The sequence below is a fragment of the Callospermophilus lateralis genome, chromosome 9 (genome assembly GCF_048772815.1).
Source record: "Callospermophilus lateralis isolate mCalLat2 chromosome 9, mCalLat2.hap1, whole genome shotgun sequence".
NCBI lineage: Eukaryota > Metazoa > Chordata > Mammalia > Rodentia > Sciuridae > Callospermophilus > Callospermophilus lateralis.
Window position 1 is genome coordinate 67,464,796 of NC_135313.1, and position 25,156 is coordinate 67,489,951.

The following is a 25,156-nucleotide window of genomic DNA, read 5'->3' on the forward strand; positions in this document are numbered from 1 at the left end:
TCTCCATTCCCACTAAAGGGCTTCATTCTGTCAGTCAGGAGAAGAATTTTCCAATAATTGAGTCATTCACACTTACCTAAATTTAGAGTACATTACCTCTGTCCCCTCCCTTGTGATTTCTGTGAACAGATCTGAAGCTTTTAAAATAAAATTCCCCACATGTTTTATTTGTATCGGTTCTGCTTCCTTCTCAAAAGCACCAGGAAAGTCCCAGGAGTCACAATGATTAATGACCTGTTCTAGAGTTTAACCTGCTCTGTAAAATGTGATACATTCCAGAGCATAAGAGGAACTCTGAAGTAGGCCAGGAGCTTAAACTACCCAAGGGCCTACCTTACACTGAAGGCAAGCAGGAGGTTTGAAATTAAATTAGCACCAGAAACTTCAATGAATCATGATTCAGTGCCTTAATATTGAACTGGAGGACGGGGAGCTACAGTGTGTCATGTGACCTTGAAACCCTCACTCATTCATACTAATGCAGGGTTTTTTTTCAGAATAATTATTATTTTTTTTTTTTTTTTTAGTTTTAGATGGATATAGTGTCTTTATTTTATATTTATGTGGTGCTGAGGATCGAACCCAGTGCCTCATGCATGCTAGGCGAGCACTCTACCACTGAGCCACAACCCCAGGTCCTAATGCAATTCTGAGTTCGTTTTAGGTGATGACTTGGTTTGAAATTGTTTGTTTGCTTTCTAAGAAGTGAGTTACAGAAGATAATTTGTAAAATGAGTAAGGGAAAAAAAAGTTAGACTATGAGATTAGTGACCAACACAATACTTCGCAATATTACTGTAGAAGAGTTAAAGAGAGAAGGGGCTAATTACAAACCTTTCTCATTAAACTTAAAACATTTTATACTTAAGAAGGATATTAAATCTATGAGGTGCCCACCACTGAGATAACCACCTCAAGAAGGTCACACATGCTTTCAAAGTGATCTGCTGGCCACTTCTGTCTCCAACCACCTATACTACTATAGCACTGTACAAAGAGCAATTAATTTGGAAGAGAAAAGCATATTCGAAACCGGCAATGGGAGACAGACATAGCTTCTTACAGAAGAAGCCTAGACTCCCAGGTTGAGGGAATTGATTGGGAACCCCAGGACAGTTTTTTCAGGTATGCAAAGGCTTTTACAAATCCCTGACAAATGAACCCTGTGTTTAGTCTCACATCCCTGTACCACCACTTTTCCTAACCCACTGCACTCACAAGAATGCCTTCCTTAACTGGATTTAAATTCACCCAATGTTACACTCTCCTACAACCTTCTTTATCTTTTATTATACATATCATAAATCTGTATCTGTATGATTATTTATGTCCTGATTGTCTTCCTCAACTCCTGTGTAAGCATAATGACAACCATGTCTTCTTTCTTGTGATTTTCCCAGTATCTAATACATTACAGGTCCTCCTAGTGTTGGATGGATGGATGGATGGGTGGATACACAGGATAAATTTGCGTATTTCTGAGCAGGCAAAGTAGAACCACTTCTACCTTTGAATTGTACCAAACCCACTTTGAAATCAATTATGGTGTCTGGTTTTTAAGAGCAGGACTTATTTTATTCAATAAGAGAAAGAGATTGAAAATAAAAGCATTAGAAAAAAAAATTGCTAGAGTTTATATTTTTTGCTTCTATCTGCAAAGACAGAAATGACGGCCTGTTCTTTAGAGGGCCTACCAAACAAAAAACAAAAAAGAAATTCTCCATTTAAAATCTTACCTTCTCCATTTACTTATGAAGCCTACAGGGGAGCTGGGGTAACTCTCTTGACTTGTTTTCTTAAGACTACTTGTTGGGGGTGATTAAGTTGAAAAGAGATCCAAAGGATCCCAAGGAACAGGAAGGAAGCTGGTGGAGTGGCCCAGCAGTCTGTGCTCCACAAGTTCTTGGCTTTACCTCTTTGACTCCCTTCCACTTCTCTCTCCAAAGGCATGCTGAGGTCTGAGCTCTTGTGAAACCTGTATGCAGGCCTCATTGTCCTGCTAGGTGAATCCATGCTAGTAGGTTAAGAGATATCATGGCAGAAAACTGCAGAATCTTGGGAATGAGCACAGGCCCTGGACTTTTGAGGTAACTGCCTTTAATTTTTACTTAGTGCCAGGAAAAAAATTTTCATGTTTTTCTTTCCCTCTTGTTCTTAATTCAGTTTGGAATTTTTTTCCCTTAAAGGTCAGTTTCAATAGATTCCCCTGAATAACGAAGTTTATGTGGCTAGTTTAATCTATAGATACCCTATTTTCTAGCTCCTGAAGTAACTGAAATATAAAAACATCCGATGGTCTGCTTCTGCCCAATGCACATTTTTATTGCTGTAATAAAGGTTTGTATTGCAAATGTGGGGATTAATCACATACATCACCACTTTTTTGCATCTGAAAAACTGTGGTTCTCTCAGATAACAGGAGGATCTTATTTTTTGAATCTTCAAATTTGCAAATATTCTGTGGAAAAGGTATTTTTTTTCAATGCATAAGGAAATGATATGTGATATTTTCTACCATTATTAATGACTAAATCTAGGACTGGGGTTGACCTCCGTCTCATCAGTTATCTCAAGATTAGTTGTATTTAAAGATGTTTTAAAGTGTATTTAATAAAGCATGATAATGAACTAAAGTTATTAAAGAGAAAATGATATACAGCTTAGTAAAATGGAAGCAATTTAAAATGAACTGGTAAGTACAAAACCCATATTAGTTTAAGATTCATAACCTTTATTTTAAATATATATCACATTAAAATATGAAATATGCTACAAAATACCACATTTCAGCATCTGTCTTCATAACAAGGTAAATGATAGTTTTAAGATAATGAGTTTTTCTGAATTACTGAATATATTAAGGTGCTCTGAGGTATTCTTATTTGACAGTAATGCCAGGCAAATATTAATATTTTGATACAGTCTTTGGTATAATGAATATGTCTTAGAAGATTAATACTAGAAGTTTGCTCTGTGTGTAGAGTTCCAGAGTAATTTGAACCAGAAAGTTTAAGGACATTATTTCAGCAAGTTACGCTGAAAAAGCTGAGGACTGATAAATTGAGTTTCATTAATGGGCACTAGGCTCCTTTAATGAGATGCCAAGCTTCGCAAGGCTTCATCTGCCTTCTAAATGTTCAGGACAAGGCTTGCCAATTTGCTTCATTGAAAGCACAAAGTAACTCCCAGTAAAGGGTCTTCTCCAGTTGCAGTTTTCTAGGTTAATGTATTCTGGGTGAAATTATCTCACCCATTGATTGCTGCCCTGGGAATTTCAGTGTTCATACAAACTAACAAACGTCCACCAGACAAGCACCAGCAATGCCCAGCTGGCTCTTTGTCCCCCATGGGAAATTTTCTCAGTTAGAGCCTGGTAATTGTTTAGTGCAGCTGCTGCAGTTTCAAGGGTGCCAGCTCATCAGAGCCAACTGTATGCACACAGCCCATGACTCATGAGGCTGAGAAAGTACACATCACGGGTGGGTGGGGGGACTTCAAGGACTCCATTTTAAATTTGCCTTCTTCTTTGTCTACTATTTGTGGGATAATACATAGTGAAAGGCAGTTATTTAAGGGGTATAAATATCCTATATAGTCATGAAATTCAGCTATAGAAGTACATAATAACCTCATCTTTATCAAAAACATTTGCTGTATATATCTCAACAGACACTCTCTTGGCTGTACTGTATGTGTTATGATCACGGCTACATTGTAAGAGTTGTGCTTTCTTACATACACACAGATATGGGGGAAGGAGTTGGCCTAATACTCAAAATGAAGGACAAAGAATGGGAATGGAAGCCCAAATATCTGGTTTCATGCCAAGCTAGCTGGCACGAGGATTTCCTATCAGATCTTCCAAAAAATCTTCTAGAAATAACAAAAATATACCTTAACAAAAAACTAGTTATCTTTGTAATTTGAATTTATTAGGGCTTTATTGAAAATTAGAGAGAGTAACGACATCCTAGTACAATTCTCCTAATCAGCACACAGTTGGCACAATTGAACACTACACACACTACACATCACGTGAGGGTGGGGGGACCCACCCACGTGTACATCTGGGGACTTGTAGCATATATGATGATATGATGAGAGTTCTTGATATATTAGATGTCTGTTGTTGAGTAAGAAATGATCCTAAACCTCAGAGTCTAAAACAGCAAGCATTTATTATCTTATAGTTTCTAGTCAGGCATTGGACAGAGGCTTAGCTATGTGGTTCTGGCTCAGTGTTTTTCTCAAGACTGCAGGAAAGTGTCCACCATTCACGACTGCAGTTATTTCAAGGCTGAATGAGGAAAGAATTGGCTTCTAAGTCTAAGTACAAGGCTATTACTTGTACTCAGAAGATCCTCTTCCAGACTTACTCATTCCAGCAAGGATCCCTCACACCAAGGTCACTGGTTTTATCCAGAGCATTAGGGCAACAGAGGATGAGAGTACACAGAAGACAGAAGCCACAGTCTTTTTCTAATTAACACTGGAAGTGACATCGCTTCACTTCTGCTATATTCTGTTCTCTAGGAGCAAGTCAGTAATTTCATCAGCCTACACTCAAGAGGAAGGGAGTATATAAGGACATAATCACCTGGAGGCCAAATCACTGGGGACCATTAGGGAGACCACCTACCACATGGAGGGACCATCTTGATTCAAAGACTCAGAATTGTAACCCCACTTAGTTTTGATCTATTCCAATCAAACTATCTTTGCATGAAGTGGTCTTTGTTTGTTTGTTTTTGCAGTATTGGGGATTGAACCCATAGCCTTGCAAATGCTGAACAAAATGGTCTTTGAAAATTAAAAATCTGATTATATCATTTAACAACTACTAATTCACCTCAGGAGAATATCTACTGTCCTTATGACATATGATACCCTTTCGACCTAGCCCATAAGGTCAGTATTAAATGGTTGTTGAGGGCCATGGGCATAAAGCCAAGCCATATGAGTTCTAATCCTGACTCTGGCATTTATCAGATTTATATCCATGGCAAGTTTATTAAACTCATGGGGTTCCAATTTCCTTATTGAAACCTGAAACAATAATAATGCCTACTTTATAGGATTATTGTGAGAATACAATGAGATAGCCCCACTGCTACTCTTGGCAAAGAGTCTATTACATAGAAAGACCTCAGTCAGAGCAAGTTGTTAGTTTAAATTTCTCATTTTTTTCTGGAGCCATTTCACAGCATTTTGTAAAACCATGCCAAACGACAGTGCTGACCCAAATTTGACTTTGTACCAGGCTATTTCCTTTCACTAAAAAGAATTTCCCTATTATTTTATCTGAAGAACTTCCATTTATCCTTAAAAACTCTACACAGGGAGTTAAGTTTTCCTTCTGGTAGCCTTTACACACACACACACACACACACACACACACACACACACACATTCATATCCATTCATTCTCTCTCTCTCTCTCTCCAGACTAAGTTGTCCCCTGCATTACCTCAGCCCCCAATGACAAACTCTATGGTGATACTCACTACACTGCATCACATATTTATTTCTTTGTTTAATTTAAACATTATCTGCTTATTTCTCTAAGGTACCTATTAAAATGTATGCTCTTCAAGAAAAAGAATGAGTCTTTCATTTCTGTATCCACCAAGCCTCCCTCAGTCCCTACAACATAGTGTGTTCTCAAATACGGGTTGAACAATTTAATAAATGAATGACTTCAGAGATTTCTGATGCAATCTCTTGCCTTCTTCTTGACTCCACTCTACTTCTCATGCCCACTGGAGACCCCAGGTCCTGGGTCTATAAGAATATTTCAACTACTGCTTTGAAGAGGCAGCTTCTCAAACAAGAGTTGTTTAGATTAAAGAACATGCTTCTCTGCACTTGTAGTTCTTAAGATGCAATTTAGATAAAGGTCAATATTTCTTTCACAAACTTTCTGTTGTTTGGGATTTTGAAGTCTACAACTTTGTAATAACTGTATCATTTTACAAGCCAAACTTCTCAGTCAGTCGTTTCAAACAATAGAATCTGCTCCTGACAGCCCTCCTTACCCACAGGATCTGCAAGCCTCCTTTATTTGCCTACTCTCAAATACCTGAACACACACACACACACACACACACACACACACACACGACACACAAGCATACACACACACACACACACACAAATTCACACATACACCAATATGTAAATATATACCACAAAGAGGCTAACTACATTGGATTAACTTTAGATGCTTGCTAAAATTTGGATGGATTCCTGGGCCTTGCCTAGACCTAGAGAACAAAGGGCAAGAATGTGGCCTTTGAACAAGCTTCCTAGGTGGTCCTTAAACAAAATAAAGCCACGAGAACCAGAATCCTTGATCCTGGGCCTTTCAGACTCCAGAACTGTGTGTGTGTGTGTGTGTGTGTGTGTGTGTGTGTGTGTGAGAGAGAGAGAGAGAGAGAGAGAGAGAGACAGAAAATGCTGTTGTATATTAGCCACCTAGTCTGTAATATTTTGTCATAGCAACCCCAAAAGACAAAGATCTTCAGTCCCTGGCACATAACTATACACTTTCACCAGCTGATCAAACATGTTGGATTACAGTTAGAATTCAGCTGACATTGATTTCACAACCTTTAGTGAAAGAATCCCTTTCAGCTTCTTGGTGACATGATAACTTCTTCTTGCCAACTAAACTCTTCCCTAAAGACAGGCAATTCACACAGCTCTCCAGGTCTCTGTCAAGGTGGAATCCTTTAGGCTGCATGGTTTTGCTTTTAATATCTTGTGAATTCCCAGAATAAAAGCTTCCACAGAGCCTCTGTCTTCTGTCATAGGAAGGAAGTAAAATCCATCCTGAAGTCAATCAGCATTATCTGGAAATGATATGCTGGCTATGGTAATTATCTCTTCCTCCAGAACAGACAGGCAAAGGTTGACTAAAATGATGGATCTCTTATTTCTAAGTGACTCTTCCTCCCTTAACATTCTCTATTCCTCTTATTTGACATTTAACATATTTGAATCACTGTGCCTCACTCCAGAACAATTTATTTATAATGTTAGTGTTGAGTTAAACTGTTACAAAATTTGCTGCAATTGATTACTTTGGGTATTTTAGCTGAGTATCAATCACTTCAAGTCCATTACCTGTCCTCAGATGAAATGAGGAGCCAACCTGTCACCAAAGGGTAGCAATACAGGATGCAGTCTGTACTAGTACTTGTTTTAACTGGAGAACTAATTGTTTCTTTTCTGTAATAAATACAACCATTCACAGAAAAGTGGTTTGGTATTTTTAAAGTTTTATTTCATGATATAATATTGCTAGGTAAAAAATTGCTAGCACATTTAACATATAGTTTCTCTCTTTTGCTCTTTTCAGATTCTAGTCATCATATCCACACTGAAACACACACACACACACACACACACACACACACACACCTCTGCACATATTAAATTTTCATACTTATTTGCAACACCGTTATCAACTATTCCTTAATACTGAACTTAGAGGGGCAAGAAAATAGTTGCAGTCAATTAAATAAAGAAAATTTTTCAAGTACACTAATAAGATGTTAAGTTTGATTTCATGCAATACTGAGAAGATTCTGATTATCTTCAGAGGTTGAGTTCAGTTCAAAGGAACATGCCATAAAATAAAATATTGATGATACATTTGAAAAATAGTTAATGGCAGCCAGTCTATCATTTATGAAAATAGATGCCTCTTTTAGATCCATAACTACTTAAATATGCATTAAGAAAAAGATGAAAATGGGATAAGGGGATGCATGACTGCACAATAGGATGCATATTTACATTATATTTAGTGTATTTTTGATAAATGTATAATATTAGTGTACATAGTTGATTATAGTCAGATCCTGCATATGCTTCAACAAGAACATAACACCCACCGTAACTCAGCATGACTCACTGTGTTATCCCTGCATAGAACAATAACCCTGTGACCAAATGATTGATTTGAGGCAACTTTCACTCCAGCACAGTTGGATTAAACAGAAAATGCACTTAGGCAGAAATCTTGGTACTCAGAGGCCTGCCACTGTGAAGCCATGCACAACCAAAGCAGTTGCCCATCTTATTAAGTACATGGGATATATGTTTATACTTTATGAAATTAAATTTATATATTGGAAATCTGAGTAAACTGGATTTATTTTAATAAGACATTTCTTTACCAGAGTTTGTATTCAATATCATCCACATAGTCATTTATGAAGTCGTTTATAGTATAAACTCTACCAAAGGATTGCAAACTCAGAGTATGTTAGGGTTAAAAGAGAATTTGAGATAACTTAGTTCAACCCACTTATTTTATAATTGAGATAATTTTCTCTACAGTTCTCCATACTCTCTTCTGCAAAGCAGTGCTTTCTAATGAGACACCATTAGATGTCCACAAAAATATGAGAAAGGTGAAACAATATAAGATAATAAGGTTTTCAATTTATTTTTTAATCTTATTTTTAAAAAGATTACCTTTTATTCTGAATTTGGCTTTTCTAATTTTTTATGACAACTTATTTTACTTTTTAATTTTTACTTGTTATTTTTAGTTATACATGTCAGTAAAAGGAATAACGTTGTTTTATTAAATCATCATGATAGATAGTCAAATGAAAAATGTTGCTTTTCCTAACATTCATAATTGATTCAACAAAACCTCAGCAACCCTATGTTATATTCCATTGCTTTTATAATTTTACTAGAGTATGAAATTCAAGAGTTCAGGAACTACCATTTAAATGCCAATGTAGAATAGAGTCCATTGACTATTTTCTAAATGAGATGATTAACAAAATTTATCAATAAGGCATAATTACTAAGAGTCAATTATGAAATAAGGTACATGAAAGGACATTACTCTTATTTTACTATGTAAAATCTGATAAAAAAAAAACCTCAATGTAAATAATACATGTCTTCTACTATTCATATGTGTTCCTGACTGTAAATTTAACATAGTTGTTTTTATCTGCATTTGAAAGAAAAACTGGCATATTTCATAGGGTAGTAGGATGTGAAATCTACAAGAATGAAGAAATCAAGAAGATTGAAGCAGAGGCATAATCATTTTATTATACATTTATTAAGCTTGAGGTTATGGAGGAAGTAATACTTCTCATCAGGAGGCATAAACGGACTTGATTTCCATTTGTTCTTTGTCACTTGAATAATGCTTTTTGTTTCAGTTAGGTTTTATCAAATTCATGCCTCCCCCCAGGAGGCATGGCTAGGAGTCAAAAAATCTGAGTATTTTTCTCCCCAAAATGTCAAAGCTAAAAACATTTCTCATGAGACACAAAGTATAATATCAGCCAAAATGTAATTCAGGGCCATTTAGAATCAAGAGAAATTACCTCCTAGGAAGTTATCACTGTGAATCGATGCACAAAAATAGGAAGCTAATGAATCTGTAGTTCAAAATTATGCTTGCATCTCAAGTCTTCTAAATAAGCAAGAATGTCATATTTATTTCTTTTCACTTATTTTAGATGATCAAGGTACTTAAAAGATTGAAGGTGATTTTCTTGAATGAACCACATCAGAATTTCTCTGCATTTTTTTAAAAATACATTAGCTATTTAAAAAACTTTGACAGTTGTTTAACAAAGAAAGTTATCTCACTGATACTCCTAGCCAACTTTTAGTTGTAACTTTCTTGACTATAACAGAATTAGCCTCAGAATTAATTCCATGATTCATCATAGCTTTCAGTAGAATACTTGGTTTGTTTTCTGTCTCAAATATCCAAGAATATATGATAATTAAACTATAATTTGATTTTTCAAATTTTCTCTTATTATGCAGGTTTCTTCAGTACTTGAGGATAGAATGTATATTCATACCTTTTATTAAAATTATTTTGTTTTTTGTTATAATTTGAACATGAAAAAGATAATTGGATTTTTAGTAATCTAGTTCTCCGTACCATATTTAAGGAGTATTTCTGAATCCCAGCGATACATTTTTCAGAGGACCTTTCAAATTTAAAACAACAGAAAGTAATTTCTCACATAATCAATCTCCCCTCCTTGAGTGTATTCAATCACCTGGGTCACAGGTTATTCATCCAATGGTAAACATTATTGAGCACTTATTGTGTGGGCAGCAATGGATGTAGTTTGAAGTATAGAAAATAGAGTGAACAAGCCTACATTCATCAGTCAGCTATCTAGTAAACAATCTAGTTAACAAATCTCAACCCTAATTCATAATTCCTTCTTGCAGAAGTTTGATTTCTCTTGAGCATTTTAATTATGGAAGGAGGAAAAGAAGAAAGCTGAGTGGGAGTAAAAGAGGAAAGAAGAAAAAACAGAAAGAGAATAGTTAGATGAATAACACCTGATTCTGTGGAATGTATCTTCTTTTTACTTCTCATGGCTGTACTGAGTTGGCCAATAGATATCCTAAAATTTTCTGTTTATTGCTATTCTGGGTCCCTAATGAATCTTCTCTGACCTCCAAAAAGAATAAGTCCAGAAGGTAAATAACAGACTTCCATGAACCTATTACTAAAGTAATGACTTGAGTAGATTCCTGCCAAGATTTTACAGACTCTTAACTGACTCCTTAACCATCAGACATGGCCCAACTAAGTAAGACTCATTAAGTACGAATTCGATAGTAATGTTACATTTGCTAAGGCTACTTAGATTGAATTTACTCAGCCTCTGATAGGAAGACATTTCTCTTTTGGAGATGTAGCTATAAAAAAAAAATATTATTCTTCTTGCTTTTTAAATTTATTTTGAACTGAACATAATAATTGTATATATTTATGGAGAATAATGTGATGCTTTGATAGATGCATCTACTATGAAATTATCAAATCAGGCTAATGAACATATCCATCACAAAGCCAAGTTATTAAAAAAAAAAAAAAAAAGATTGGGTCTGAGAAAGAGCAGAACTTTTACCTTGTAAATATTTAGAAAATCTCTATCAATATGGGGAATGTTCTAATAGTGCTTCACTACGACTTCCAGCACATTTCCTGTTAGTTCTCCCATTGATTTATGCCTCATCTTCTCATTAAATATTCCTTCTCTTCCGCTTTTACCCCTGTCTCTCCCCCTCCCTCTCTCTTTTCTCTGTCTCATTTCAGAGAGTTCACAGAAGTCCATTCACACATCTGAGGACAATGATGATTCCTCATTATGTGCTTGCTCACATACATATAAACATGTTTATTTTTCCCCAGAATTCTATAATTCTCATGGATAGCATTTCTGATTTCTTTTTCTAACATACATTAATCCTTGACATGTAGATTATGCAAACACGGTGAAATCACACTAAGTGTAATTGAATAAGTAAACTGTGCAATTTAAGAAAAATGATGGAATTTCAGTTCCTCAGAGGTCATCTGCTCTGGTTTATTTTGCTATAGGTATCATTTCTATGGTATCTTGGGAAACTTTACAACTGATAGAACCTCCAAAACACTAAATTCATTTTGAAGAAATACCATTTAATTACTTGCAGCAAAATAAGAGAAATTCGTGTAATTTCCAAAGATGCTCGAAAACACTTTCTCAAACCACCCAGCAGATATCACATTCTTAATGATAGATATTCCATCCAGACCAACAAAAATGTTTGCCAGTCTGGGACACTTGCTTTAGGAAGACATATTCTGTCACTTGTTTTTACTGGGTCCTTTCAAGGTGATTGAAGACTTTAATAATGAAAAGTTCAGTTCCTTAAATTACAATGACACATGTCCTATGGACCAATATATAATAATTGAGATGTTCAAAAACAAATTTTTACCTTACTAGCAAACTCAATAGTCAACAAACACAACCATCTGTCTTCTGCTCTACCTTTGCATAACTGATTTGCTCCAGGGGTGACATCAGAGACTGAGGTTCAGTAAGTAATTATAATTCACATTGTTTTGTGTAATTTAACTTTGAGCTATTCTAGTTTCATGTGCCTAAAATTATAGTAGCAGTAATCATGTGTTGTGTGTTTATGGTAAACAGGGACTGTATGTGAAACTCTGTACATGAATTACCTTAGTTCACAGCTGACCAGGAGGCAGAGATCACTGTCCTCGCTTGCCATAACTGATATATAAAATTTTCCCTGACAGAACATGGATAGGTAAGAGGGCAGCTCTGTCTCACTTTGTAGCCAGATGAATTCAACAATGTTGGAAACATTATGAATTTCTAATCACTCTGAGTTGTCCTTATTTTCCTTTCTTTATGCCCATCCATGGCTCTCTAACATTTCTGTTTTGGCTTTCATATGACCTTCACATGGACATATTCTTTTATGGAAACAGTATGTGTAGCAGGAAAACATAGCCTTCATCATCTCAGAGAAATTAGTTAAATACAGGGATGCTGTTGTAAAAGAGCACAGGTCCTACAGACCAAACAGCCTTGTTTAAATTAGCTAATCTCAGATTTCACATTCATAAAGTAGAATAAAGGAAATTGTACTGTATTGCCCCGGGGGCTTCCAAAACCAATTATCACAAACATGGTGACATCACACATACATAAATATTTATTCTCTTAGTTCTGAGAGTAACAGTCCATCAATGTGTCAGCAGGGCCAGATCCTTTCTCTGAAGGCTCTAGAGGAAACAGGTTGCATGTCTTTCTATCAGCTTCTGATATTGTTGGAAATCTTGGTGTTCTTGGCTTGTAGACATCACTCCAATCTCTGCCCCCATCATTACATGATATTCTTACTGTCTCAGCATCAATGGATGAGATAGATAATTCAACTCAGGATACATTAATGTAGAAAACTGAAACAAGACAAGACCATTTGAGGGAAGGAGGGCACTCTGCCTTTAGCAAAGTAAATTAGCAAGCCTTAGATCCACCCTATAGGACTTAGGTACTTGAAGCCTTAGATGCTTCTGACTTCATGCATTGGAAAGTAAAAGAGAGAGGAGGAAAGACATTCCTGCTTCTTAGAAGCTTTGGCCAAGAAGAGCAGCTCATTAGACATAAGAGCATTTCTAGTTGCAAATGGGTCTAGAAAATGCAGTTCTCAACTATGCAGATGCATTCTAACCACAATTCTATTCCACGGAAGAAAGAACAACAAATTTCAGTGCACAGGAGCTGTTTTTAGCCTAATTCTTTCTTTTGTGATTTCCCTGCCTTGCTGTCTCTTGGCTCTTTCTCTTTAAGCTACAAACATGCCCATTCAATGACAATTTTGGGTGATCATTATGCATAAAACTGTATATACTAGATACTGTGCAGGGCCTGTGAAATACTAGCTAAGCCTTTTTCTCTATCCCATATTTCATTTATTTCCTAGTGTATTCCCTCTCTCTTTACACTCTAATCCATTTTCCAAAACTTCAGCCACTGCCTCTGCAGGATCTCTAGCTCGGCCTCCTCCAGAGCTCCATCTCAGACCTTCCAACAGCCTGCCAAATGCCTCCTCCTATTGGCACCAGCGCCCGTACTTGGAGTTGTCCTAGCCAAATCTTTATTCTCCTCTCTCATCTTGCAGCTTGCTCCTCAGTCATCTGTACATTTGAAAAAAAATCTGCCACAGTCTTACTTATAAACTGGTGTGCAAAGTGTTCCTTTTCTCCATCTTTCTTCTAAAATCAATAAATTTTTAAACAAAGATGAAAGATATGGAGAGAAGGATGCACTGCAGTTTCCATAGGAAAAGAGGAGAGAGAAGCCATGGAAGCAAACATGAGGCCAAAGAGAATCTGTTGTCAGTGTGGCCCAGGGTCTGTGGATTCAGAACCAAGATGCACTATCCAAATGGACATGGGCTTGCTTGGGAGTTAAGAATGTATGATGCTAGAAGAACCTATGTATGTTTGTGAAGTGATTTATGAATGCAATAAGTGTTTAAGATATTTTCTAACTGATTTCTCTCAAATTCTGAGCCACATATACCTTAGGAAGTGGATGTTTGGTTTTTTTTTTTTTTTTTTCCTATTACCATATAAAGCACATACAAAACAAAATGCTAAACCTAAGGTTTAACTAAACTTGATTCTATATGATGCTGAGCTTTACAAAATCATACAACCATCCATACCCAATCCAGTACACACATACATATACACGCACATAGCCAAATACTTATTTTAATCTAAATCTCAGAAAGTTATTTGAATTTAGAATGCTGCTGCAGTGATTCTCCTAATTTTAATATTTTATTTAATTTAAAGATCTTCTCTGTGACAAGTTAGATTTATTATGTGATTCTTTTTCATCTTTTAATTTGAATATCTGATTGGTCATCAGTGGGGATGCCTATATCAATGATAATTTCTCAGGTTTGACTCTACTTCTTAAATAATATGCTGAAAAGCCAAGGGAGTTTAAATCCTTCCTGATGCTGTATAATCTATCCGATTCATTTTGTTACTGAGTACTCTTTCCAATAGATAAAAATATAGCTAGCCTATTAGTTAATGCAAGTCCCAAGTAAAAGATAAATACCAGATGAGCAGTCTCTACCAACACCTCAGCATGGCGTTTAACAGCTGCCAAAAGTACTGTATAATCTTTTGGAAGGCTTAATCGTTCCCTATTGCACTTTTCAAAAGAGAAGAGTAGTTATTAATCCTGTGTTCTCACAAAATTTTCACAGTAGATCTTCATTGAATAAATAGTGCTGTTTCATATAAAGATTTTAGTTTTATATAACACATAACTGTTAGAGGTTAAACAAATAGCAATGTGCTAGGGGAAAAAAAACTATTTGGTAAAGAAATATTTTAGTCTGTATTAAACTGTACATTTAATTGGTGGTTTCAGGAAAAAGAAAATAGAAATGTCTTTCTGAAGATTGTGGAGTCTCACTTTTTTCATATAATGAGGATTTTCCCCCTGTTTTTTGTTTCCTTTTTTCTCTCCTGAAAAAAAAAAAAAAAGTTTTATAATAGTTCATTTAATCGTGTTTTAACTTTCTAAAATATGTGATTTCTCAAATGTGTGGGAGAAGTTGGCTTTCTTAAGGGAATGTAATACACTGAGTAACAGCTTTTTCCTATGTAGTCACTGGTCTCTTAGAATCCTATGCACATTAATTAAATGAATATATACCTATCTAATATTTTATTTCCAAAAATGGTTGTTCCAAAGTACTATCGGAATTAACCTTAACTTATTTATTAAAATTTATTTTAATTTTATATTTAATTTTATATTTATTTCCAAAGTGATATTAACATTGTGAAAATGTATTTGAATTTAGACCACTAAAATAAAAATAAAACAATTAGAACAATGTAAAGGACTATAGATATAATTATATTGTAATTCTAAACTCATAGTTTTATGGGAAAACAAACTATGATTAATGAAATAACAGTTTTTTAAACCAAAAAATGAAATGTTTTGATACCTAAAGTGACCAATCTTTCTAGAAATGAATTTTAAAAGAAATATATAATGCAAATATCTACTAAAATGACATTAAACAGTGTAAACATTTAATCTAGTGGTAATTTTATGAGAAAAATGCAAACATAAACTTCTGCATTTAATTCAGAATAATAGTCTAAAATTGTAATATGAAACTCTAAAAAAATATATTTCAATAAGACACTTCATATTATAAGTCTCTAAGATGTGTCTGTATTTTAATCTAACTTGATGAGCCATGCCATGAAGTATCTTATACTAAGAGAAAAAAGCAGATGCAGTACACACTTCCAACTAGTTTCCTAAATATGATTTGTCCCAGCCACCAATTTCATGGAAATGTAGCAGCAAACAGTCAAGGTTCCACAAAATCTGAGTTATATAAAGTCTATGTAGCTGAGTGGAGAGCCACATAGTATGAGTAAGCGTTCTGCTCTGTAAACAAGGACAAAAACACACCCAATAAGGAACCAATGCAATTCTGATACGTGTACTCCATGATATTTATAAAAATAGTTATTTTAATCTAGGAATTTCTACCCTCTACAGTGAGATACTAAGAAAAGAGTATCACAAGTTCAAAGTCAGCATAGGAAACTTAGGGAGACTCTAACTCAGAAGAAATAAAATATAAAAAAGGGCTGAGGATATAGCTCAGTGGGTAGAATGCTTGCATAGCATGTGCAAAGCCCTGAGTGCATCCTCTGTACCGAAAAATAGAAAGGAAGGTTGGGGGCAGGGAGCAAGCAAACAAAATTAGAAAGAAAATATATTCTCATTTATTTTATGCATTTCTGGATGAGATTCTAGACTTGTTTTTTAAGTGTTTATTTTGAAACATTTTAAACATATAGAATAGTATCTGGTCACCTATTTCCAATATAAATCAACATACAGCCTACATTATTACATATAATCAGAACTCCTCTCCCCATGCTCCAGACTATATTAATGAAAACTTTCAGTATTATAACATTTCATCCACAAATACTTCACTCCATACTCCTAAAAGGTAAAGGCCATTTTTTTAAAATATATATAACTACAGTGTCACCCCACCTAAAAAAAATAATTGTCACCAAGTCCTGCAATAGTTTGTTTCCAAAACCAGTATAATTTTGTATATTTTAATTATAATTAAGTATAATTTTGTTTCCAAAACCAGTATAATGATTTCTTCCCTTCCACAATCATGTCAGTCCCTTGTCAAGAGGTAGGGAATATACCCTTACTTCCTTAAATCTGGGCTGGCCTGCCTCTGCTTTGGCCAGTAGACTATGAAAGAAATGCTGCTGTAACAATGTAATTCCAAATCTGGACTTGAAGTTTCTATTTCTTTTGGGACTCCTAAGTCTCCACCTAAGATGTTTGTTATCCTGCTGAAGAGACCACAGGAGGGGTGGGGAGAATCTAATCACTCCTGAATCTTGGGTGAGCCCAATCTGCCAATTACCCCCACCAAGTTTCTAGACATGTGAGTGAAACCTTCTTGAGTTTTCCACATAAGCTCAGACACCAGCTAAATTTCACAAAATAACCCCAAATGACATCCTGTGGAGCAAACTTATTGTCCAGGTATGCCCAAGCTCAATTTTTGATCCATAAAATCAATAATAATAATAATATTACTACTCTTTTGAGTGACTAAAATTTGGTTCAATTTGTTAAAAAGAGTAGATAACTGAGACAATTTTTAGTATTTTCAGTATCCAATGTTTAACTTCCTCCCATAGATTTATAAATATTTTGCTTTTAGTTTATTTGTTTAGATTATGATATAGGAAGTAACCCTAGAACTCTAAACAATAATGAAAATATTTTACATGCATGTAAATATTTTTAATTTTATTAGCTAATTTTATAGAAATTATGTGATTTGATATGCTAGCCTCTATAGACAAGTGACAGGCAAAGATTACTATCCCCGTCACACTGATGGAAAAAACTAAAGTTGAGAGAGTTTAACAATTCTGTCTGGAATTCAAAGTCAGGTCTTCAAATTTACAATCTAGTGATCTTTCCTTTATGTCCAAGTTGGTTGAGGTTTCAGAGATTTATATTACCATGGTTGACTCTACTAAGACTTATTATTGGAACCACAAGGGAAGAAAGGTTTCTGTACTTCTCATCCTTACATACTGAGAAAAATTTATTTCACAAATGTTTTCCATCTTCTCCATCTCTGCTACCTATTCCCTGGTGTACATCTCTTGGAGTGACAGAATCCTAAATTGACCTCTGAGTCTTTGGTCCTGACCACCTTTGGTTTCTTCTCCGTTTTATTTCCTGATTCATCTGTCTAAAAATCAAACACAGCCACCTTTCTTCCCTGCCTAGTAACATTTAACAGTTCTCCAACTGATATCCGTGGAAAGGGATGTCTGAACGGGCCATAAGTCCTATTTGACAATCTTAAAATTTCCTGTATTTTGTTGAAACAGTAAAGCAAAACTATACTCTTCTGAATCATTAACATTTTCACCTAGTAACAATATTGCCATTGACTTGACATCAGTGCCCAAGACTAAATTTGAATTTATAGTGGGACCTCATAGTGCTAAAGCACGCAGTATAAATAAATGTGTTTTTTTACATTATTTGTTAGTAAAAGTCTGGTGACAATGGATCATATAATACATGCACAGTCATGCAGAAGTCAAAAGAACCTGCACATAACATTTGGTATCACACCAATTAATACCAATTCATTGTCAAAACACATTTCATTCTACATACCAAATAGCTATCGTTCTGTATCAACAGACATGTTAGAATATAACAAATAAACTGTCTTTTAAACACAGTTCTAAATATAAGTTGACTAGATAATCACTTAATGTAAAATTGAATAATGCCATAAAGTTAACTTTAAATAAACAAAACTTCTTAAAGTTATCAAAGCCTAGGAGAAAAACAGCTTGCCATAAGATTTAGGTTAGGTTATCCTGACACAGCAATTAAATATTTGAAGTCTATAACAGTATTTTGATAACATACTTTTGCAAAAAGTCTTTTAGATTAGAATACAATTTTTTCATATTTAATAAATAAAATAGCCCCAAGTTCAATGATTTTTGACCTAGAAAAATATCAAATATTTGTTTCATTTTTTTGTCATTATATTAAGGGCTAAAGTAATGACATACCACAAACTAGGTATCTTAAAACTATTCTGGAGTTTAGAGATTCAAAACCAAGGTTTTGGCAAGGTGAATTCCTTCTGGAAGTTCTGAGGGTAAATCAGTTTCTTGCCTCTCTTAGTTTCCTATGGCTACAGTCAATCCTTGGCATCCCTTGGCTTGCAGCTGTCTCTGCCCCATTAACATACAGAATTCTCCCTTTGTGTCTTTGTCTCTTTGTCCCAAATTCTCTTTTCATTTAAGGATATCAATTATTGGAGTTCGGTCCATCTCAAATCTTGAGGACCTTGTCTTTATTTGATTATACCTGTAAAGACCCTATTTCCAAATAAGGTCACATTCACAAGTACCAGGGATTAGAACTTCAAAATATATTTTGAGGGTACACAGTTTAACTCTAGAAGAATCATACAGAGAAGTATAAACATGAAATTTTAACCTAGTCTTATTTTTTAACATATTTTCTATTATGAATAAAAATAAAATAAATCATTATTATGGTTCTGAAATCTTTTCCTTTAAAAGAACTCTGTATGTTATTTAAGTGTGAAAAAAAAAAAAAACATTGTCTTAGGCCTGTGAGGCCAGCTTGTGAGGCCAAGACAAGAAGATCACAAGTTTGATACCAGCCTCAACAACTTGGCAAATTAGCAAGATCCTGTCTCCTAATAAAAAAATATAAAAACAGCTGGGGATGTGACTCAGTGATTAATTGCCCCTGGGTTCAATACCTGGGGAAAAAAAAAAAAAAAACACTGACCTAAAGTTCAAAACCTCTGTTTGTTATTATGTCACAGTGGACCTTCAGCAGCCTTGTCCTGGCCTTTTCCACTGCCATACTCCACAACTGTTTCACTTCTTACATTTTATCTTTCAGAAAAATAGAATACTGTTTATAATTTCTCAACACGTACAACATTATTTTACGCTTCATTAATTTTGTTCATGTTATTCCTTTTCCAACTTCCCTATCTCCCAGTTATGTATGTCCTATATATCCCTCATCACTTCCAACTTCTACTCAGTGTCAATTCAACTGCCATATTTTAATGAAAGTTTTCTAGGAAGATCATGCCCCCTCAGCATCACCACAAGCTCCATACACTAAGCAAAGTGGCCATTGGTTATGGAATCAGGGCTCTCATTTCTTGCAAGTCTCCTTCCCAATAGACCATGAATTCCATGATGTCAGGAACAGTGTCTTCCCCAATTTTAGTCTCTTGCTCTTACTAAAGTGGCCATCAAAATATTAAAAGATTGTGTATCTAGATGGGATAGGAAGAGTTCTAGCCAGTTTTTACTTACAGGGAAGTTTCCATAACACTACATGCATTCTAATACATACTTGTGCCATAGCATGTATTGTGTGGGAGGTTGACATCAGAAGCATGTCACTTAAGCAGTGAGGAAGCTCAGATAAATATCTATCTTTAAAAATGACTTCTTTGAATCTCTTTGAGTGACTGTGTAATCATTTTTATGGGAAAAAGTGTGAATTTAGGGATTTATTAAGAACTAAACAGTATAAGCCAGCTATGGTGGCACACATCTGTAATACCAGTGGCTCAGGGGGCTGAGGCAGGAGTATCACAAGTTCAAAGCCAGTCTGGGCAACTTAGACCCTGTCTCAAAATAAAATTTTAAAAGGACTAGGGATGTTGGTCATATACACTGCTATATTCACCCCCTACTCGGCAGCCTTCCTACTCAATGACAGGGAAGAACAGAAAAGGCAAGAATATGGTTATTCTTGTAGCCCTCTGAATGTGGTAGACTTGATTGTGGATATTATGTTTATCATAGATATTCTAATAAACTTCAGAAATATTTATGTGAATCAGAATAAAGAAGTGGTAAGTGATCCTGCTCGGTGGTAGAGCATGCCTGAGTTGAATCCCTAGTACAAGGTAGAAAGGGAAAGGAAGGGAAGGGGAAGGGAAAAGGGAAGGAAGGGAATTGGGAAAGGAGGGGGAAGATCCTAGCAGCTCAAAAGTTCCACCTTGTTTTGCTTGAGTACTCTGTATTCATAGGTGGGTCCATTGGAAGAGAACCTGGAAAGATAAAACAGGTCTATATTTTTAGATGACTTTGAAAGCCAAAATAAGGTTTTGGATTTTACCTTGTACAACCAGACAACCTGTGTAGCCCCCTGGTGATTGAGAAAGGGACATTACATGATGTAATGCCACCAGACCAAAATGTCATGCCACTATTTTCTAAACTAATCACAATAGGAAGAGTTCTATTAATCTGCACTTAGGAACTAATAGACAATACAAACATTTTTCCTATTAGGATTCTGAAACTTGTATACTTATACATTTGCATATCTTAGATTCTGAGGATTTTCAATATTTCATGAATATGAAATCATTTTATCTTCCATATTTTTCTTTTGCCAATAATTTAGCTCCTGTCATCTCCTAATAGCTTAAAATACAGTCCTATATCCTCCATACACTGGTTGGTTCAGATTTACTCTGGGCTGATTAATGATCAGGTCCAAATTTTTATTCATTTTTTTAATGTATTAAATCAATTTGACATGTAAAAGCAGTTTTACCTATTTTACCTGGATTCTTGTGTTATATTTAAGTTGTGTTTTATCTCATTTGGGACTAACATCTCAGGTCCTTCGTAAATAAGGATGGTAACTTGTTATAGGATGGGAAAAGTATGAGATATAACAATAAAAGTGATTCAAAATTGATATTTTCCAACATAGTTCATTACTATGGTCAAGATAAAACCAACATGGATAGAATTGCCAAAAACACACAAAACTCTCTGTCTAACCAACAGGGGATTACTTCAGATCCGTGACTCAAAGCCCATGATGCATCAGCAGTTTAGATGAATGTAGTTTAAGAAAATGTTGTTGGGGACATTAACATTTCAAATGGAGCCATTGGTATGTGTAGGACATTGATAGTGTGACACTATAAACTCACAATTCCCTTAAAATGGTTCTCTATCTGCCACTACGCTAGATAACCTTTCTATTTGACTTTGGTTTTTGAAATTCAGTCTAAAATCCCAAAATCATGGATTTGTCTACTTAGCAGTGTACAACTCAAGTTTACCTCTCATTTTTTTCAGATAAACCGAAACTTGAAAAGGGGAAACTGCTTTGGTTTACCCCTAGCCTTATTAAGTAGAATAAAACTTAAGACGTTTGTATCCCTTGGTGGCTAAGAATCTTGCAACATTTTCCATATCAATATTCTGAACATCTACTAGCAGCATTTTCTTTTTGTGATTCTTAAATTTCATGGAAAAGTTTAGAAATAAAATACCCTCTTACCGTTTAGAAAAAAGACTGCTTTGTGTTTATTTTAATCTGTTTTATATGCTCCCTTACCCCATGCTAAAATCAAATTATAAGTGAGAAAATTTGCATAAGTAAAGATTTAAATAAATTGTAGTTAATTTATCAAAGTTTAACATAAATAAGTATAGGTAAACCGAACCTGAGACCATGGATCCAAGTACATTTTTTTATGTTCATTATAGTCAGTCTGTTCCTAGATTTGAAAACTGAATTATTACTTATATCAAAACTGATTTTAGGGTTTTTTAAAAACAGTCATGTAATTTTAATTCTGTGAAGTACTGTGTTTCAAAGTAAACAATAACCCTTCCTCAGTATTTCAGGAATAATATTATTACTTTGCAGTGAATTTATCCAGAAATACCAGTGAGGTTTTTTTGAAGTGAATATAAAACATAGTTGCAGTTGATATGAATTCATTTAAATGGACTTCCTGTTTTCATATGTACATCAGAATTACATGAATTCTTTCTAATAGATTTTGCTATATAATTTCCTTCATTTTTATAGGTTTCAGATTAAATAATGATATTTTTATGTAGTGTGTGGTTTTCTTTTCTGTGTTTAGGTCCTTTCTTTGGGAGCAGATGTCCTACCAGAATATAAACTGCAGACACCACGAATCAACAAGTTTACAATATTGCACTACAGCCCTTTCAAGGCAGTCTGGGATTGGCTTATTCTGCTGTTGGTCATATACACTGCTATATTCACCCCCTACTCCGCAGCCTTCCTACTCAATGACAGAGAAGAACAGAAAAGGCGAGAATGTGGTTATTCTTGTAGCCCTCTGAATGTAGTAGACTTGATTGTGGATATTATGTTTATCATAGATATTCTAATAAACTTCAGAACTACTTATGTAAATCAGAATGAAGAAGTGGTAAGTGATCCCGCCAAAATAGCAATACACTACTTCAAAGGCTGGTTCCTGATTGACATGGTTGCAGCAATTCCTTTTGACTTGCTGATTTTTGGATCAGGTTCTGATGAGGTAAGAGCGGCTTAAAAAAATCTTATTTTCTGAAAGATTGCAATTATAAAAGTAAATCTACTTTCATTTAAAAATGGTTGCTTTACATACTCTCTGTATTGCACAGATGAAATTCATTTTTCACTTTGAAATGTTATAAAATGAAATGGAACTATTTTTCCATTGCAAATAATTTAAATTCCTTCTATTTTTGCTAAGAGATGCAAAATACATTCCATTCTTTAACCAATAAGTTAAGCTTTGAGACACATACCACATAGCACATTCCCAGGATGTAAAATGTCTACATATTAAGTTTGTGGGTGTAAAACTGTCAAACATTAAGAATGTTGCTTTCCTTCTTATTATTGTAGTTTGGTTCTTCAGATTATGTGGAAGCAAGAATCTTCTGAAATGTCTTGTGCAAAACCCCTATCTCTTAAATAACATCCATGTTGGAAAATACTGCTCATATGTTCCAAATATCTTATAAAATTGGAAATTTAAAGAAATATTAGTTGTGTATGCATATTGAGTGATTTTGGGGGATAGAGGATCCATAATTATAATCAGATTCTGAAAGGATTTTTTCATCCCAAAAATTAAGTTCTCCAAAGGGCCCCTCCATTTAATTGCCCCCAAAGTTTTTTATAAATTCCCTGGATTGCATACTGGAAAAATTACAAAAGGTCTGGAAGTAGTTCTAAAGCAGTATATTAAGAAAAATTGAACTCCATGTGTTGAATTTTTTTTCTTTTTTTCTTTTGGTAGTGGTGGGAATTGAACCCAGGGCCTTGTGCATACAAAGCAAGCACTCCATCAATATCTATATCCCCAATCCAATGTGTTGAATTTTTAAAAAGGTAGTATCTTTTCTGCCTAAAAACAATACATCATCTCTTGTTGTTGTTGTTTTTAAGTAAGTCTACATATGGTAGCCTTTGAAGGCCTCAGGACAAGAGACTCCTTCTGCCATGGAGAATCAATAGGTTTAGATTTTAACATTCTTTTTCCTGCAGAACATGCTGGTGAAACTGTGGGTCAGTTAAGAGCAGAGTAGTGGAAGATGATATTCTTGCTGGAATCTGCAAATATTAAACAAAGTCCCAAGTCTGACTTTCTTCATCAGTAAAGAATAATAATGTTACCTTCTTCTCTTCAGTCATTGTTTTTAAGACTATAATGAGGTAATACATGTGCAAATCAGCAAAGTCCTAAAAAAAAATATCAACTGCCACTAAAGTATATAAAGTTTTATTAGCTATTCTTTTCAGTTTTAGCTAAAGAAAAGGAAGGGAAATATTTCATAATTATCTGAGTTTCTTTCAATGGGAGATCCATGTAATCACATCACAATAGTCCACACTGATAAACAATAGAATAAAACTTCATTTTTTCCAATGTTAAAATATATACACCAATAGCAAATTAAAATTTGAATAAATTAATGAATAAGCAAATGGAATTCTTAGGGGCAAGTGGTATACTCATTGTATTCAATCAATAAATATTAAATCAGTGAATATTTAGGTATGCTTATATCATCATTACTTCTAATTTATAGATTTTTTTAAATATCTTTTTTGTTTTTTTAGTTGTTGATGAACACAACACAATGCCTTTATTTTTATGTGGTGCTGAGAATTGAACCTGGGTCCCGCCCATGCTAGGCAAGCCCTCTACTGCTGAACCACAATCCCAGCCCTAATTTATAGAATTAAGTACGAGTTTGGTTTAATTTCAGTTAATATTTCACTTGAAAATAATAAAATTGCATTAAAACATGTAATTCTGACAATCACTGTTTCAGACAGGACTTCCTTTGAATAAGCTGAAACAAGAGATTATTTATGAGATTCACCTCAGTTACAGGATGAAATAGTCTTGTGAAAAGAGGAAGCCTAGACCACATCTCTTATGAACTGTCAAGGAAAAGGCAAATTTTGCCTCACAGAGACTGAGGCCAGTCCACAGTTCATGAAGAATTTCGTGAGCACCCCTATGTTCTCATAGCTGCTACTCAGTCTGTTTAAGAAGTGGTATGATATGGGAAAGATCATGGCTTTGGAGTCAGATAGGCCTGGGTTTGATTCTCTTCTGTGCCACTTACTTGATGTTATTTAATCTATTTAAGACGTTATTTGTTTTCTGTAAAATAGTTAAAAATGAGTTCTTGTGATTTTTTAAAAAATAAGTTGAATTTATATGAAAAGACTAGACCAGGTAAAGTTACATAGTAATTTTTTGCCAGTGGTTTCTTCTCTTCCTCTTCCACTCTTTGGATTAATATCTCTGATAGCTGATAAAAATCTCCCTTTAAAAACTTATATTG

The 25,156-nt window shown here is 34.7% G+C and overlaps 1 protein-coding gene across 2 annotated transcripts in view; it reads left to right on the top strand.

Moving 5' to 3' along the window:
- The window catches only part of Kcnh7 (potassium voltage-gated channel subfamily H member 7), a 456,737-nt gene that overhangs the window by 361,293 nt on the left and 70,288 nt on the right, over nucleotides 1-25,156 (top strand). For both annotated transcript variants that reach the window (XM_076866090.1, XM_076866091.1), the window contains exon 7: nucleotides 22,420-22,845. In XM_076866090.1, the coding sequence (XP_076722205.1) occupies nucleotides 22,420-22,845 (426 nt within the window). The remainder of the gene's footprint in view (nucleotides 1-22,419; nucleotides 22,846-25,156) is intronic.